Source organism: Hippopotamus amphibius, chromosome 12 (assembly GCF_030028045.1).
Source record: "Hippopotamus amphibius kiboko isolate mHipAmp2 chromosome 12, mHipAmp2.hap2, whole genome shotgun sequence".
Lineage (NCBI taxonomy): Eukaryota > Metazoa > Chordata > Mammalia > Artiodactyla > Hippopotamidae > Hippopotamus > Hippopotamus amphibius.
In genome coordinates, this window is record NC_080197.1 from 64,497,648 (window position 1) to 64,515,143 (window position 17,496).

General features: G+C 36.6%; 1 protein-coding gene across 4 annotated transcripts in view; it reads right to left on the bottom strand.

Annotated features, from left to right (window-relative positions):
* PLEKHA5 (pleckstrin homology domain containing A5) overlaps nt 1-17,496 on the bottom strand; it is a 233,168-nt gene that overhangs the window by 70,836 nt on the left and 144,836 nt on the right. For all 4 annotated transcript variants that reach the window (XM_057703988.1, XM_057703991.1, XM_057703989.1 and 1 more), the window contains 4 exons: nt 15,189-15,293; nt 12,589-12,661; nt 6,135-6,235; nt 3,514-3,629 (listed from right to left, as the gene is read on the bottom strand). In XM_057703988.1, coding sequence (XP_057559971.1) covers nt 3,514-3,629; nt 6,135-6,235; nt 12,589-12,661; nt 15,189-15,293 — 395 coding nt within the window. The remainder of the gene's footprint in view (nt 1-3,513; nt 3,630-6,134; nt 6,236-12,588; nt 12,662-15,188; nt 15,294-17,496) is intronic.

Here is a 17,496-nt window from a genome sequence, read left to right on the forward strand (position 1 = left end):
GATGCTATCAAAGATCTGAACTGACTAACTCTCTGTGTCTGTGTTCAAGAGGACTTGAGTTTCGGGTAAGAGCTCTTGGAGCCTGACTGTATGTGCTCAGCTTGCAGCTCTAGCTCTTACTAGCTGTGTTTCGGGCAAGGTGCAGAAACTGACCAAGCCTCAGTCTCCTCTTTGGTGAATGGGGAAGACTGTGGCACCAAGGATACAGGACTGCTGTGAGGACCAGATGGGTGAATCAGTGGCTGGCGCAGACTTGATCGCCACTACCATTCCATCTCATCAAGCAACTGTGGATTAGACTGGCATCTCGTGTCCACGTCCCCGCAGGAAGAATAGGCTGCTCAGCAGTGTGTGTCTGGGCCAGAGGACAGTTTTGTTGCTCACCATGCCAGCTGCTACATCAGGGTCTTTTTAATGAGAATCAGCTTCCCTGAGACCAATCACTTCCAGGATCTGACAAGACCAAGCTGAGTGTCTGAACCTGTACAAAACTGCTAAGATCACACCACACTGGGAGGCCTCTTGGGAACTGACCAACCTTGCACATGTCAATACATAATAATGCTCCTACTGGATCCTAAGTGTGCTATTGCTGCCAGTTTCAGTGATGTGTAGGACATACATAATCTATACATAGCCTGTGCAGCTATATAGAGACAGCTAGTTAGGAACACAATCGGTGAGAGAAATAAAAAGAAACATGACTGTTTTCTCTGGAGTACAGTTATGGACTACCCAAATATTTAGGTTAGGTGAAACCTGTAGCTTCCAAATTGGAAGGAATATTAGACGCTGGGAAAGTGGACTAAGATATCCTACAGAGCTTCTTTCCCTTGAAAGATGAAAGCCAGAGAAGATCTACAGTAAGAGCACATTTATCCATGCTAAGTTCAGGGGTGGGGAGGATTTTTTTAACATTGAATATCAAATATCTGAAAAGGTTTTTTAAAATTAGTTACCTCTAGTCTATGTAAAGCTATTATTTTAAATTAGAACTGCAATGACTTTTTCCTCAATTTTTTCCCAAAGACTTAAGAGATGTAATCAAAAAAGACACATGCTGACTTTTCTCTAAATGGAACCAAAACTGATTCTGAAATGTATGCTAACATAAATAATGTAAAACTTGTGATCTAATTTTAAAAAAATGACATTTAAGTTACTGCAGAAGATACATGCAAATACAGAAAATGAAAATAATGGGGCTGGAGATGGAAATTATTCAGAGAATGTATATTATGCTTAGATTTTTTAATGCCATCAATGTCTGCACGCTCGGGGACAATGACATTGTAGTTCATACGTTAAATACTTTATACATTTAGAAGAAGTGAACTATCTAGTTAAAAGCTGCATGTTCTCTCTCTTAGATGATATGCCCTGTTAAATGTGTGTAAGTATTCTGGCCATACAGGAAAGAGAGCCCAACACCTTAAAACCCAGTAAACAAAATCACCCCATACTTATGAAATGAAGTAGTACAGTAATTAGGTATCTTCACACTGAATGATTAAGACTAACAGGGCAGGATAAAAATGCCAAGAGCTAGAAGCAGAATAAAAGATGTAATTTCTACAGAATAATGACAACTGACACCAGGCTGGGCACACAGGTGGTGTTCAACAATTCTTGACTAATGGGGCAAACTATATCAACACAACTCCCTAAAAACTGCTGTGGGCACATTATCAATGAAGAGTTGTCAGACGTCAAAACAAAACACTGAATATCATCTTTATCACTATAAATTATGAGCAATTATTAGCTTTTAGAGTAGAAAATACAAGAAAAAAATGGAACGAAATTCTGGGGTAAGTGCAACATATAATACTGAAATTATCTGGAAATCATATACTTTAATTTTCTTTTTTAAACCTTTTTTTTTTTTTTAAATTGCATTGGGTCTTTGTTGCTGCACACAGGCTTCTTCTCTAGTTGTGATGAGCAGGGGCTACTCTTCATTGTGGTGTGCAGACTTCCCATTGCGGTGGCTTTTCTTGTTTCGGAGCATGGGCTCTAGGTGCGAGGGCTTCAGTAGTTGCAGCACATGGGCTTCTGTAGTTGTGGCTCACGGGCTCTAGAGCGCAAACTCAGCAGTTGCGGCACACGGGCTTAGCTGCTGTGCAGCATGTGGGATCTTCCCAGACCAGGGCTCGAACCCGTGTCCCCTGCATTGGCAGGTGGATTCTTAAACCACTGTGCCACCAGGGAAGTCCCCGTGTATTTTAATTATTATATTGATTTCTGTATTCTAAACAATTCCCTGAAAATTCCCTGAAATTTCAAAAGCAGATTTTTCTTTTATTAGCTCTCAACCTAGAAAATGCATTTGGTTGAGGTGGTTATTCTTAAAAATAGGTCTCCCAGATTCAACCCTGGACCTTCTTTCCCTTTTTCTCCATACTTTTCCCTAGCTCTAATTACTACTGATTAGTTAAGTTGATTTGCAACAGAAACTTTAAAAAATAAACACAAATTTACCTATATAGCATCGACTTGAGTCTTTTAACCAACACATTGAAAGACTTTATTAATACGTACACTTAAAAAGAAAAAAAAAGATTTACACCGTAACAATCCTATAATTTCCTGAGAAGAGAGCAAAAAGACTAAACTTGCAAGTTAGCGATCTTCCATAAGGAGATGTACTCAATTGTTGCTGACTGGAAGAAAAATTTAATTGTATCATACATCTTTCTTCAAATTATAGGAATATACAAAAAAAATGTTGTAAGTCCATTTTTTAGCTGCTATTTACGTATTTTAGCAACAGATTTCCTCTCACTAGTTCTTAATAAAGTTGAGTATTAAAATGATTCATATGTTGAAGCAGGGGGGAAAAATCACACTTACATCAATTTTAACAGTACATATTTATATTACCAAAGAATCTAAGCCCTGGAGTTTTAAAATAAAGAAGGTAAAATTCATCAAGAAGTAGATATATTTAGAAACAGTCTAAAGCTTGATGAACTATTTTCTGGAGACATTCATCAGAAAACAACCAGAATTAACCCAGAAATACCAAAGCAACAAAACTCACCAAAAATTTTCAATTTAATTTATTAAGCTTGAAAAACATACAACATAGTATAAAAACACAATGCAATTAACGTCATGAATATAAATTCTTTTCTAAGATTTAGAACCTTAAAAAACACTGTCTTGTGTACTTTTAAGATAGCAATTAAAAATGTACTTACCGGAAATTAAAGGTAATTCTGTAAGAAGAAAGAACATTCAGTTGGAATGTTAGGATTCTGGAGTCGCCTGAGAACATTGATAGGTGAGAATGAGGAGAGAGCGGAGGTGGGAGAGAAATGCAGGTGGTGCCTCAAACTAAATAAAGGCATATTCATTTCATACAGAACATGAGTCAGTCCTTGCTTTCTGAGGAAGAATGGCTTCGCATCATGACTACTAAAATGATATGTACTAGGATAATGACATACTTGCAAGGCATGGAATAGGATGTAAGTGGAAATCACCATTATTTTCCCTACAAGCCTTTACCTTTTCACAGGTTCTGTCTGTACCAGGGCAGCATCTAACATGGCTTTCATCCACAGCTCCATTTCCTTTCCTGTGTCAGTGCAGAAATAATAGGTCCGCATGTTTGGATGGGCTGCCTGATTGAAAACGACACGATCATTGTAAATAGAAATATGACATCTGTAAAAGAAAAAGAAAGAAAGTTCAGTGGCTCCCTGCACAGATCATTACTATCAAATTTCAAAGAAAGCAGACGTGTCTTACATACGGATATAGAAATGAGGGATTTAAGAAAAAGGCAATTCGATATTGAAAAATACATACATATTACATTTTTTCTCCTAACTTTACCATTTTTCTTTTTCTTAAAAAAAAAAAAAAAGATGTATAGAAGGGGAAGAAGGTAAGAAAGGAAGCCTGGCCGCTCTTGTTCCATGTATACATCCCTAGCAATTTCCATTTACTAGAATTCACATCTCTCTATTCAAGAATGTTCCAGAGCCACCACCAACAAAAGTCACTGAAATGTACACGTCATGACATTTCCCTCCTGTGTTACCAATTCCTTAAGCTCTTAAAAGGTGCTGCTGTTAAAGCATTTTGACCAATCCTATACACAAACATAAAAGATTTATAAATGACCCAAAATGGCATTGCCCTTCTCAAGTTTCAGAGTTAAGATGTGAATACTCTGGGTTTGAGGATATATAACTGGTAAGTAGGTTTCTTTCTTTAGGGTGCTTCAATCTGTCTCTATCTAGAGAGGGAAAGCAACATATAGAAGGCGCCGCTGACGGATAGCTACCCAAGTTCAAGCACTGAGCACTCAGTTTAGCCTTGGGCTGGCAGGGCAAAGACGGACACAGTGGAGTTGCAACAGAGTAGAAAACAAAGGCTGATTAACACAACATTGTAAATCAACTAGACTTCAATAAAATTAAAAAAAAAAAAAAAGAAAGAAAACAAAGGCAGAGGTGGGGAATTCTATAGGAAAAACATTCTTAATTTCCATTTAAAAATGCCTGTGACAGCTCCCTAGTAGACACTGAAGGACAAGGAAAAATAAACAAAAGCTATTTTAGCATAGAATGAGGCGAAAGGAAGAATACTAAGCACAGAGTCAGTCTAAAGAGATGAGAGGAGTAAATCTGGAGCCACACACTTCACTCGGAGATCTTGACTATCTGCTTTATCTACAATGTCAAATTCACTGCTTCAAAATCTTTTTCGGAATCAGGATATAAATAAATTCAGTCAACACAGTGAGCAAATTAACTTGCACAACCAACGAATCTTACTTGACTGTGTAAGGGATACAACACTATCTATGGAAACCACTTGAAAGAAACAGCTCAAATGCTTGAAATGATTAAAACCACCAAGTGTCCCTGGACTGTCTCAGTGGGGTTTTGGAGAAATGGATAAAGATGACTGCTCGTATCTGTGATCAAGGGAAGGAACACTGGGCTGGAGCTCAGAAGATCCAGCTGTAGCCAGGACTTAAGACACTAACAAACCACACCCAAGCTTGTAATGTGTCAAATCGGAATATTTACAAGATGATGGCAAAGTTCCCAATTCGGCTGTAAGTTCCACAATTTGTTCAACAATTGTCTACAGTTTCTACTTACCATTGTGAAAGCAGTAGCATCAATGCCAACAGACTCAGCAGTAAAAGTGGCTCATAAATTCAGAGAAGACAACAGGGCAGAGGAGAGAAGTTGAAATAGAAATCATTACCCTTGTTACAGATAAAATACAATCAAAATTAAACCAAATAATTACAGAGACAATATACTTAACATGCATGGTCGCTTTTATTGCTACTTTAACATTCTATTTATTTCTATTTAAAAAAAAAGCTGTATATTTTTAGAGTCTAGGAACCCAGCAAAATGTCCTATGACTAGTACAAATTCAATAAACGTTTGCCAAGTTGATGACCAAACAAAAAAATTTAAACCCATGCCCAAATAACAGTGTTATTAGTATCACAGAGTTTGGCACTATACTTAAAAAAAAATTATTATTTTAAGTTATCAGTATTAAACTATGTTATACATCTTAAAATATTTAATTCCCTTTCTCTGGGTTCATACTATTAATAACATTTATTGAAATGGGTAGCTACTGCCCTCGTAGCCGCTGGCCTTTGCTCAGATAGTACCGATACCCTCTCGTTGAGGTCACCCATCACCCTCCCATCACGCTGCCTTTCCCTTTCTTTTCTCCATAGCTAATAACGTAACACATTAATTGACAAAAGTTGTAAACCCAGCTGTAGTTCTGAATATTCTTTAAAAGTGGATAGGAATTAAAAATTGAATCCATTTTATAATGGTACAAATATTTTCATTGTTAAATAACAGCATATGTTACCCTCATATCCCCTCTTCTCCTTAAAATGAAATTTTTACATTAAACCCTTCAGAGTTCTTAAGACACTTGGCCCCTAAACATTTCAGCTTGTACTTCCTAATGAAAGGGACACTCTTCTTCTCAACCCTAAGACCACTATTATATTTTAAATATAAAAATGACTGTAACTGAAATATCTTTTTGTGATAATCCATGATCAATATCTATTTTTTAATCAACGCAAGATTCAAACACGGAATAAGAAAGTATGACCATTTCCTTACCTTAAAAGCGTATTTGCGATTAATGTGATCCTCAGAGGTAAGCATAGCTATCTGAAAACTAGGCAACAGTATGCTTCCCAGAATACCCTCTTCTTTCTCATCTAAGAGATAATCGAACATCTGGTTAGAATTTTAAATGTTCTCATGAGCAGAATAAATTTTCTTGAAACTCATTTTGACAAAAATCAAAAGATCTTCACATATAATGAACAACTCAGGTATTATTTAGGTAGTTCTTTGTAAGATTTTAAGGGAAAATATTAAATAGCAGAGTATGTATACTGCTTTACTTTCAACAAGCTTCCCTATCCTAAGCAAACCAGAAATTGGCCCACATGTCGGAAAAATGTCAATTAGACACAAAGACAGCATACATTTCTTTGGCGTACAGACTGAATTCTACAAAGCCCTTTGACGTGTGACTCACTGAAACTACATTAGCGTACAAGTAATGATACGGGAAGTTTACAAAGTGAATCCACCCATATTTCTGGTAGGATTTAAACATGCAACCATTTTCAAGCCCAGACGAAAGCACGGCTCACTTGTCACGTCCCTCAGATCTGGCTCGGTGTCTCATCAGCAAGGCCTTCCTTGACTGCTCTGTTTTAAAGTGCTTCCCATCCTGAGCCATCCCAGCGCCCTCTCTTCTCTCCCTGGAACTCCACCACGGGCCCCTTCACCAGCGCCCCCAGGAGCGCTGACGCACTGTGTGTCTCGGTTTTTTATTTATCATCTTTCTCCCTCCACTCGAATGTAAACTCCATGAAGATACTTAGGAACAACGGTACTAGAAACTCAAAAATTTCTGAATATATGATTACACACATTAAACTATGCTATAAAAATCATATGCTTTTTAAACATGTATCTTTGAAGGGTTGTTTTTATCAGTAACTATGATATACAATAAAGTTATGGGAATACATTACAGGCCTACGAGGCAAGCACATAAAATATACCTAAGAAAATGACAAAACATTAACCTTGGCACAGTACAGATCCACACGACTAACTTGCTGCTTGGGGGCGCAGATGTACAATATATAGTACGTCGTTGGAGACAAGTACATTGTATTAAGACAAGTTAATAAAGCTGTGCATTTGGCTTTTGAACTCACCAATGAGAAAAACCATAAATGAGAAATAATTCTTTTTATTATGCCTGCCATATTTTTTTTATTATTATAAACTTAAGGGATTTTATTTATTTTCCCCTCATTTCTAGACTATATGGTAAAACTTCCAAAAGAAAAAAAGTCGCATTAGAGGTTATTTATATAGCTTTTCTCATAACAATGGAACAAAATTTTGCTTTTACTATACTGTACTCATTCAGCAAAGAATGAACAAAAGTGCAGATTTATTCTAAAAGGTAAAAAAAAAAAAGAGGCAGAAAGCAGACATCAATTATAGAGAATACGACAATTTGGAAGAATGAGTCATTCTAATTTTAAATCCAATTTTATGTTTATCTAGAGCATATAATCAGAAACAGCTCATGAAGTCATCTTTATTAAAACATCATTTTTTATCAAATAATACATTCTTCTATGTTGCATAATTGGAAAACTGACTTCCCTAAAGTTATTTCAGAATACGCAGAAGCAAGAAGCAGAGGGTGACTTCACTGGATTGGATTATCATGGACTGTTTCCTGGCCAGATCCTAAGTCGCTGTGAGATCTTGGGCAAGTTTCATCTACCACACAACTGAGGAAAACAGGACTTACCACAAAGGAACTTGTTGTGAGAGTTAAATGAGTTAACCGACATAATGAATGCAATAATGCACTCAGCCCATACTAAGTGTTCAGTAATACCGCCGTTATTACATAAAACTGAAAGCATATAAAATCTTCCTCTGTCAAATGACGATCAGAAGAGTCCTCCGCTAGATTACTTAAATGTTCCTAATCGTGGCTTTCTTTTAGGTAGTTTCTGTCTACCTAGGCAACTGTCTTATTGATACTTTCTTACTGTCTTACCTCTCCCTAGGTAACTGTCTTAGTTTCTATCCCTAGAGTGCCTCGCACACTGCCAAGCCAAGGGTAGGAACTGAGTGATGTCTGCAGAAAGCATGAACTCCCGTTGGGGGTGGGGAGTCAGCCAGGCCTTTCTTAGACTGCTCTGTAGCCTAACTTCTCCCTCTGCCCCATCCTACTTCCCTCCTTTCCCGGCCCCAGGTCCTGGTCCCAAGAACCCAGTAAGTCTCTTGCACACTGATCTCCATCACAAGGCTTGCTTGCTGAGGAACACAACCTGGGACAGGAACCATAAAAATCTCAACATTTCAGTGGATTCAAGTAACATTTTCGATCCCCCATTTCTTCTTTGGCTTTAAAGACGTTTGGGAACAAGACAAGAAATACATACAATTACAGCCGGTAAGTAACTTACAGACTGGAGTATTGTTACTCCTTACCCTGCCTCACCTAGAATACGTCAATATTTTTCTAACTGGTCTCCTGGCTTCCAGTTCAAGTGCTAGAGTGATTTTTCTAAAATGTACACTCGATCTTGATACTATTTTCATATTCAGGACAGGAGTTTAGATTCATTAGGATGACACACAAATGTCTTTTGTGCCTTGATCTCCTTTTTAGCCTTTACTCTTGCTAGGTCTTCAGACATAACCTTTATCCCTCAAGCCCTATACTGTAACTTTACAAACATGCCATCCTCACTCATGCTTTGCACATGCTAAGTCCTGTGTCTAGGTCAACCTTCTTTCCTAATCCCTTCCTTGTACAGGCCTGGTCAACACTCATCAACACAAGTGAGTACTGTAACATTCTTTCTCAGACTCCTTCAGCTAATCTGTGAGTTCCAGAGGGAGAGGGATTTATATTGTTAGTTTCTGTGTCCTACCACCTAATAAGATGTCTGGTGCATCAAAAGAGCTCCCTATTAGCTACCATCCTAGTCTAAAGCCCGTCATCATTTCTACACAGTGACTCCTAACTCCGTTTCCTTCCTTCCCCTTTATAACGCATTTTCTTACAGCAGCTTAAGTGAGCTTTTCAAAATGTAAATCAAAGCACATCACTCTTATGCTTAAAAATACATAACTGGGGACTTCCCTGGTAGTCCAGTGGTTAAGACTCCATGCTTCCACTACAGGGGGTGCGGGTTCAGTTCCTTGCTGGGGAACTAAGATTCCACATGCTGCGTGGCCAAACACAAAAAGAAAACACTGCCATGCCTGTGGACTCGGGGGGAATTAACTTTCCTGAATCTCAGTTTCTTCATCTGTAAAATGGGTATATAAACACAGTATCTGAGTCTCAGAAATACACAACTGTTTCCTTATGGTACCTTGGGCAGAATCTAAACTCCAATAGAATCTCAAACTGGTGCAGTCTCCCATCCGTCTCTTTCCCTACTGCTAACCTCCCTGCTTGGTACACTGGTTTCTTTCTGCTTCTTCAACATTCCAAACACTTTCCTACCACAGAGCCTTTGCACTACTGCTCCCCCTGCCTGGAATACTCTGCTCCCTCTGGCTCTTGCCTGTCACTGGGATCTTGCTACCTAAAACAACTGCTCAGAGTCCTGATCCAAAGAGGCCCTTGCCCCATGCCTTTCTTTCATATCATGGCCTTATGTTCCTAAAAACAGTGATTATGGTCTTGTTTATTTATTTGAGTTTATCTACTGTCTCCCTGACCTCTCTAGACGGCAAGCTTCATTGAAGCTTTCTTTCATTGCTATTTTGAAAATACTTGGAATGAAGCAGGTCCTGCTCATTAAATATATGTTGAGTAAACTGCATCCCATGGTAAATTTCATCAGCAGACTGACTACAGAATAGAGCAGTTTCAGTGCTTTACCACAGTGTTCATGATATGCCTGGTATGTTGTAAAGAACAGTGAGAACCTGGGCTTCCATCTGGTATTGGATGCTATCCTATTGCAAAAAAACCCAGCAAAGCTCTTATTCTCTCTTATAGTATTATTTTCCATATCTGTAAAACACAGACTGACCTGTCAAAAAATTCTGACAGCACACTCTAAATATTAGTATATTAACTACTTTGAGAGATACAGAAGAAATGAATGGGGCCGTTGTATTTAGTGTACAAGAGGAGACGAGATTGGGAATTCCCTGGTGGTCCAGTGGTAGGACTCCGAGCTTTCACTGCTGTGGGCCGGGGTTCCATCCTTGGCCAGGGAACTAAGATCCCACAAGCTGCGCAACGTGGCCAAAAAAAAAGAGAGAGAGAGAAGACAAGATGTGGGTGGTCAGGAGAAGTGTCTGGGTGCAGATCCCGGCTCTGAGACTTGCAAGGAGAGTCGGGCCAGCAACTGGACCTTGCTGCCCTTAGTTTCTCTTGTGTGAAAGGTCAGAATAAGATCTGCCACCTTACCTGTGGCTGTGAGGCAATGATGGGGGAGATCATGATGTTATGTGCTTAGCATACAGTAAACGCTCCAAAAATTGCAAGCTATTAGGATCATCTCACTAAAATCTGATAGTTTTTATTTCCTATTGATAAAATAGTGACAGCATAGTATTGTAATGTTTCTTTCCAACCACCTGAAGAATGGAAGTGAGTTAAATGGTATTTCTTTACTTTCTATATTTTCTTCTTTTCTTATATTCCTCCTGTCTGGGGAAGTGTCCTAAAATTAATAAATACACTGAATGTAAAATGCATATGCTTAATAATAATATGGAATCTCATACTCAACATGGCTTCTGAATTTACCTCTACTTTTTTCAAACGAGGTTGAAAGTTCTTCTATTTTAACAACAGTGCCAAGTAGCAAGCACCTTTCCATAAGCCACAATAACAGCAAATGACAAGGAACTCAGTGCTCTTTTCGCTGCAAATCGACACCAGGAAAGTTTTATGTGAGAAGCAGCACTTTCTTAAAGTTCTAAATAGTTTATAAAACGCACTGCAAAAGGGAGAAAAGTACAAATTATAAGCTTAGGAATAATGTATGAGCTACCAATCCTAACTTTCTAAAAGACTGGGGAAACCTTTAAGGAAAATTGTAGAGTAAATCTGGCACTTAACTAAAGATAATACCACGATTGCGGCCTGACCAACATCTCTAGAACTAAATGAAATTTTATAGGGTCTGGTTAATTCTGACTCAGCAGTACTTCTCAACCACAGTATTGGGGGGGGGGGGGGGAAGATGAGTACAATTCTAGTAACTTCACAATTTGAAGGTCAATATGCATATGATGCTTTGATAGATGATCACAGAATTTTGCCACACCTTCTTTTGGACAATCACAAAGTAAATTTTAAAACTGCTAATAGGCTCTAAAATTCTATTGTATTTTGAGGTATATAAATTAGTAATTTTGCACTGAAAACCTAATTCTTTAGTGACTGTTTCCAATCAGACTTTAAAGTAGGGAAGAAGGAATAACTGTCCGGATTCATGATTTTATACTGCAGCTGAAGCAGATTTCTGGGGAGAGCACAGCCTATGTACTGCTTTCACTGTTTCGCATCAGCTCTGTGGTATCTAACAGATCCACGTGGTACACGAACAGAGACTTCCCTAGACTCTGACTTAAAATTGTTATTAATCAACAACTTACTAACCAGAAAACATTAAAAGAAAAAGGAAAAAAAAAAAAAGACAGGACATCCCTGGCGGTCTAGTGGTTAAGAATGCGCCTTCCAAAGCAGGGGATGCGGGTTCGACCCCTGGTCGGGGAACTAAGACCCCACATGCTGTGGGGCTACCAAGCCTGTATGCCACACAACACAGAGCTCACGTGCTGCAAGCACAATCCCGTGTGCTGTAACTAAGACCCGATGCAGCCATAAACAAACAAGCAAGCAAACAAATATTTTAAAAAAAGGAAAATAATGAGAGAGAGAGATAGAGAAATGAAGACTGCCTTTAATAATATCTTTATTTTTTCTCCACCAACATTAATAGCCTGGTTTGTATCTCTTCTGTAACTTTCTCAATGTTTCAGGGAGGTCCTTACTGTTTTTAAAACAAAAAGTGTAGGGGGAGGGCTGGAAGGGATCATAAGAAATACATTCTACCTTATATCTTTCTCATCTGTTAGTACATCATAGTAGTCTCTAATGCTCTAAGATCACTTGCTAGGGAAAACTGGGTATCTAACGGACTGATGGCTAGATCTGACAAAGCTGACAAGTAAAAAGAATCCCATCAAACTAGTGTTTTTCTTTAATCTATGAGGCACTGAATTGAAGGATAACATTATAGAGTGAATACTCACATGTTCACACAAAACAAATCAGTTCAGCACAATCAGATTATAGAAACGACCAAAACTAAGACCAATCTGCTTGAAGCCTTCTGTCCCGCCTTAGTTACTCAGAATTAGGTCAATAAAGAAAAGATTTTCCTGATACTATTTGTTGATAATAAAATAGCAAAAAAATTTATAATTTTTTTCTTTAAAAGAGTATCTGATACTTAACATTTATTGCTTATGGTAAACTCACCTCTATAATAAAAGAGGCAAAGGTCAGAAAGCACGAACCAGCGTTTCTTCCACAGCTTCATGCCAGTACTGTCCTGCGTTAAATCAGCGTATTAAAGGATTTTTTTTTTTTCATTTCAGAAAATTAAAACTCATTCTGGTTTTCTTACTTGTTTAAAATAAGCTTTCAAAACAAGGTGTGTTTGATATATGCTACACAGAAATGCAACTAAAACGCTAATCAAAATTTTGGGGTAGTTTTCTAGGGACTTGTATCATATTAAGATATTCCCAAGTATACTGGTCTTTGAAGAGTAATACTGTCATGTAAAAGGAATTCTGTTGAAGCAATTTGATTTGGTTTCATATTTACAAGCAATCTGAAATCCACTCTATTGAACACGTCCGCTAACATGAGAATAATGTAACTGTGCAGTAGTGCGTGCATTCTGGTAAACCAGATTTAATAAATATGTTAATCTTCAACAAGAAGAAAAGTATGTGATTTGAAATTATTCCAAAGGTAATGTGATTTAAAATGATTATGAATAAAGGAACCTTAGCATCAAACACATTTCATAAGCCTTTTTTTCTTCTTACGTACACAGCTCGGGATTTGCTTATCCTGCAGAAAAGAGTACCTACTTGGCAGCTTTTTCGAAGTAATTTAGGTAATAAAAATACCAAGCTCATACAAAATCACAATTTTAATAAAAATTACCTTCCCACATGCAATAAAGCAAAACCACAAGAGAAAACGAAGCACAGACCCAGACTCAGACTCAGACACACACACACACACACACACACACACACACACACACACACACGCACGTACACACAGAGAGGCAAAAAAGAGGCCAGTTTGTATGTGTGTTGATTGACATTTCTTAACTTATTTCTAGTTGTGACCATCATCTAATAAAAGGCTTTAGAACTGAAGAAATTATATGGGTAAAAGTCTCTTGAAGTAAGAGATTTGTCCTTAAAATTGACAGCTACACTAAGGAAAGCACCCCCCACCCCCAATTATATGGTATTTTTCAATTTCCTAATTAACTATTTCTTTAGTACAAATAATTAAAAAGTTTAGATTTTTAAGTGGCTCTACAAACATTCTTTGTAAGTCACACACCTATTACAAAATAATCACTCACGGTAGGGAAACTGGTTGGTAATGCTCTGGCAATACTAAATTAACCAAGGGATCAAGAATCAGAACAGCAATTACTGTAAATAAGGAATCCCACATCCTCTATAAAGCTCAGTATCACACTGAGCTATTTCCATAGAATTTGGACTCATAAGAAAGTCTAGTTAAAAAAAATCTTTTAGCTTGGATAAGTTTAAATGTCAGATGGTTAAAATATAGTAAATGATCTTTAAGTAAAAATTAAAAGTTGGTATCCAAGTTCCATACCCAATCAACTCAGTAAGAAATTAGTAAAACTACTTCGCTCGAATGGGAATTCTCTGGATTTTAAGTGGGTCTTCTTCCAATACAGTAGTTTAGTTGCCACACAGCTTTCAGACAGAACGATGTCTAATGAATGTTTCATAATGAATTCACTGTGAATTTTGATGAATATAACTGTTAGGTCATCTGAAAGCAATTAGCAATACTGGACAGAATAAGTCAGCACCACAAATGAACTAATATTTAACCTGCTCTGCATCATCTGTATACATGTAGAATCAGAGAGAGGAGAAAGGTCTTTTTTTTTTTTTTTTTTCAGCTGTATTTACACACATATCCCCATATCCCCTCCCTCCCGGGACTCCCCCTACCCTCCCTGTCCCGGGGATAAAGCTCTTGAATGCCGAGTTATCTCACGTATCTGGAGGTCATTCATCTGAAACCCAGCTGCAAACCAGAAAGTGAAAAAAAACCCAAAGGCCTCTAATCAATCAAAATAGATGTTACCAAGTCCAGCATACATGCATTCTTACTAATTCTAAAACTAACACCAAAGTTCCAAAAAAGCATAGCTACCAGGTGTCCCAGATAATGGAACAATATAAACTCCAACTTATCAGGGTATCTGAGTGACCCATGCTTGATCAAACAAACAAGACAAGAAAAAATAGCACAGACACTTAACAGAATAGTCTTGAGAGCACAGAAGCAAAAACCTGGAAAAATCAGAAAAACCTCAAATTATGATCAGATTTCTCTATAAATTAAAGCAAAGAAGTACATAATTATACATTTCTTGAATGATTTTTATAGGAATAGAAAAATGTACAATACCTCCATGTTTTTTCCATGTAAAAAATATTTCTGCCTAGAAAATTTTAGCATGTTATTCCTCATATTTTCAGGCAGCATACATTTAACTTCAAATTTAGAAATACTTATTTCTCTCTCCCTTTCTCCCTCCCTCTCTCTCTCTCTCTCTCTCACACACACACACACACACACACACACACAATATCTTTAAGTAACATCCATTACTTTTTCTCTATTGTTCCCCTAACACTCTTTGTGGTAATAAGAAGTGAAAAATCTGGATGACTAACTCTACAAGCTCTTTCTCCACTTTATACAATTGTCTTAGGTACCTTCAGCCAAAAAGGTCCCTTTTCATTCTTTTTTCAGATCAAACAGAAAAAAAAAATTACCTGTTTATAAAGCCAACCTCGTCTGACCACAGGTGCATTAGGATTCCTTTTAATTGAATTTGACCTCTTTCCGAAATTATGAACCTTTTTTGAAGCCCGTGAAGTCTAAGGGGAGAAAAAAAAAAGCCCAACAGAAAATATGATATTAATGCCTAGATATTGAGTTTATTTTTCATTGTCATAATTTTAATTTCTTTTCAGATTTCTCTGAAACTTCGAGGATTTAATCTTTTCAGATGAATTACTGCAATTCTGCTTTTGTGCCTTAGTTGTTTCAAGGGTAAGAATTCAGCACAGACTTTTCCCCCTCTAGGATATTACAAAAAGATCACAAATTTCTCTCCTTTAAAATTTGCATGTACAATTTTTTAAAAGGCACAGTGTCTGGCACTACCTGCTAAATAAAATGAACCTTGAGTAAAAATAATATTAATGCATGTTAAAGGATAAACCAAATGACAGAGTTTTTTGATTCATATCTGCATTTAATAGTGCTGTTCCAGTTAAAGAAAGTTAACAGTGTCATGTCACGAGAGCAAATCTCACAGATAAAATATAAACAAACATATCACGTCAAGTCAAAACAAAACCGGAAGGATCTGCTTAATGTCATGTAGTGTTTTCTTCTTTATGCACAACTCTGAACTTGAATAATACCAGACAGATGGTGTTTACCATATTCTTAAAAGTACACATAATCTTTTAAAATACTGCTATGTTTAGCCAGAACACTTTATCTTAGTGCGAATGACAGCAGTAACCAACAAATATAAAGACAAAGAAGCTGAATTTGAATTTCTCTATGAAGATTAATCATATCAATTTCTCTCTTATTTTTTCAACTTATCTAGAATCTTTGGAAATCTAGCACATTTCATGAGAATCTCCTTTTATGAGGCTCATGTTAGTACATAACAGGATTTTAAGGCCCAACACCAACTATTTTTCTTGGATAAATTTTAATTTACTTTTGAACAGATAATACTTAAGCACAGTGTAAATCTCAAATGGTACAGAAAGATATAAAAGGACCAATCTCCTTCTCACCTCTGGACTCCAGCACCCAAACAACCCAAACACAAACTGAGGCGACTGGTATCACTGTGTATATATGTGTGTCTGTCCATCTAAATAACTGTTTTCATAATTATGGAATATCTCTTTTTTTCTCAAATAACTGCATACATAATACCTACTCTTCAGCATTCATCATTAATTGTCATATAAATTACAGATATTATACATGCATGATAGTTTTATGTGGTAGAATTTCTCATTTTCTATTTTGACTGCTGGGATTTATATCATATTTAGACAGCCCATCTGCATTCTGAGTTTATTAAAAAAACAAAAAACAAACTTCCATTGTTTTCTGTACTGCTTTTATAGCTTTGATTTTACCATTTCAACACCTGATCCATCTTGAAAATTTTGGGTGTAAAGTGTGAGGCACAGATCCAACTTTCTTTCCAGACAATGACTTAGTGGCCCCCAACCCACCAGTCATTTTTCTAGATCTTAATTAGTATATATTTACAAGCATTATAATGCTGAGTTATCCTACTAGTGTTTTATGTTACACAAGAATTAGAAATAATTTACATTATTTGAAAATTTACATTTACCTGTAAGATTCTACAACACTTCATTTAAAAAACCTTAACAGGCATTTAAAACAGATAATTGTCTATTACCCATTTCTTTACAATAACCATAATTTACTATTACAGCTGTTTTACTATTATAAAATACATAATTATTTTCTAAATAAAGAAAATTCTTTTATCATCCTTTGATTTGCTATCCTTAATTTAGGAGCTGAGCAGTAACATTAAGGCAACTATTTATTCAGATTTAGCAGCAAGTTTTCTAAGAATCTGAAGACATTTTAATATTAAAATTCTAAATTTAAAACATTAACATGATTTAAAGTACAAGAAGCAATAACTACAAATTTTTATAGACACACAAGTCTTGGATCATAGATTAAACAATTAACATTTTTGTTTCTGATTACAAAGAAAAACCACCCACTTCTGTTTCCATATGGCTATGGTACTTTTCACATAATGGGTTCTAAATACTTCAGTCATTGAGCACACTGGCATAGGGTTTCCCTTTAGCAGTAAAAGATTTTACATTTTAAAAAAACAGTACAATGTAATATGATAGAATAAAATATGTACCATTCTAGGCATACTTAATAGTTAGGAAATGGGATTTCTATGCCATTATAGTAATCATCACCTTTAAAACTTAAGTTGATACAATAAACTGTCATTTTCTCACACAAATATCAATTACGTTT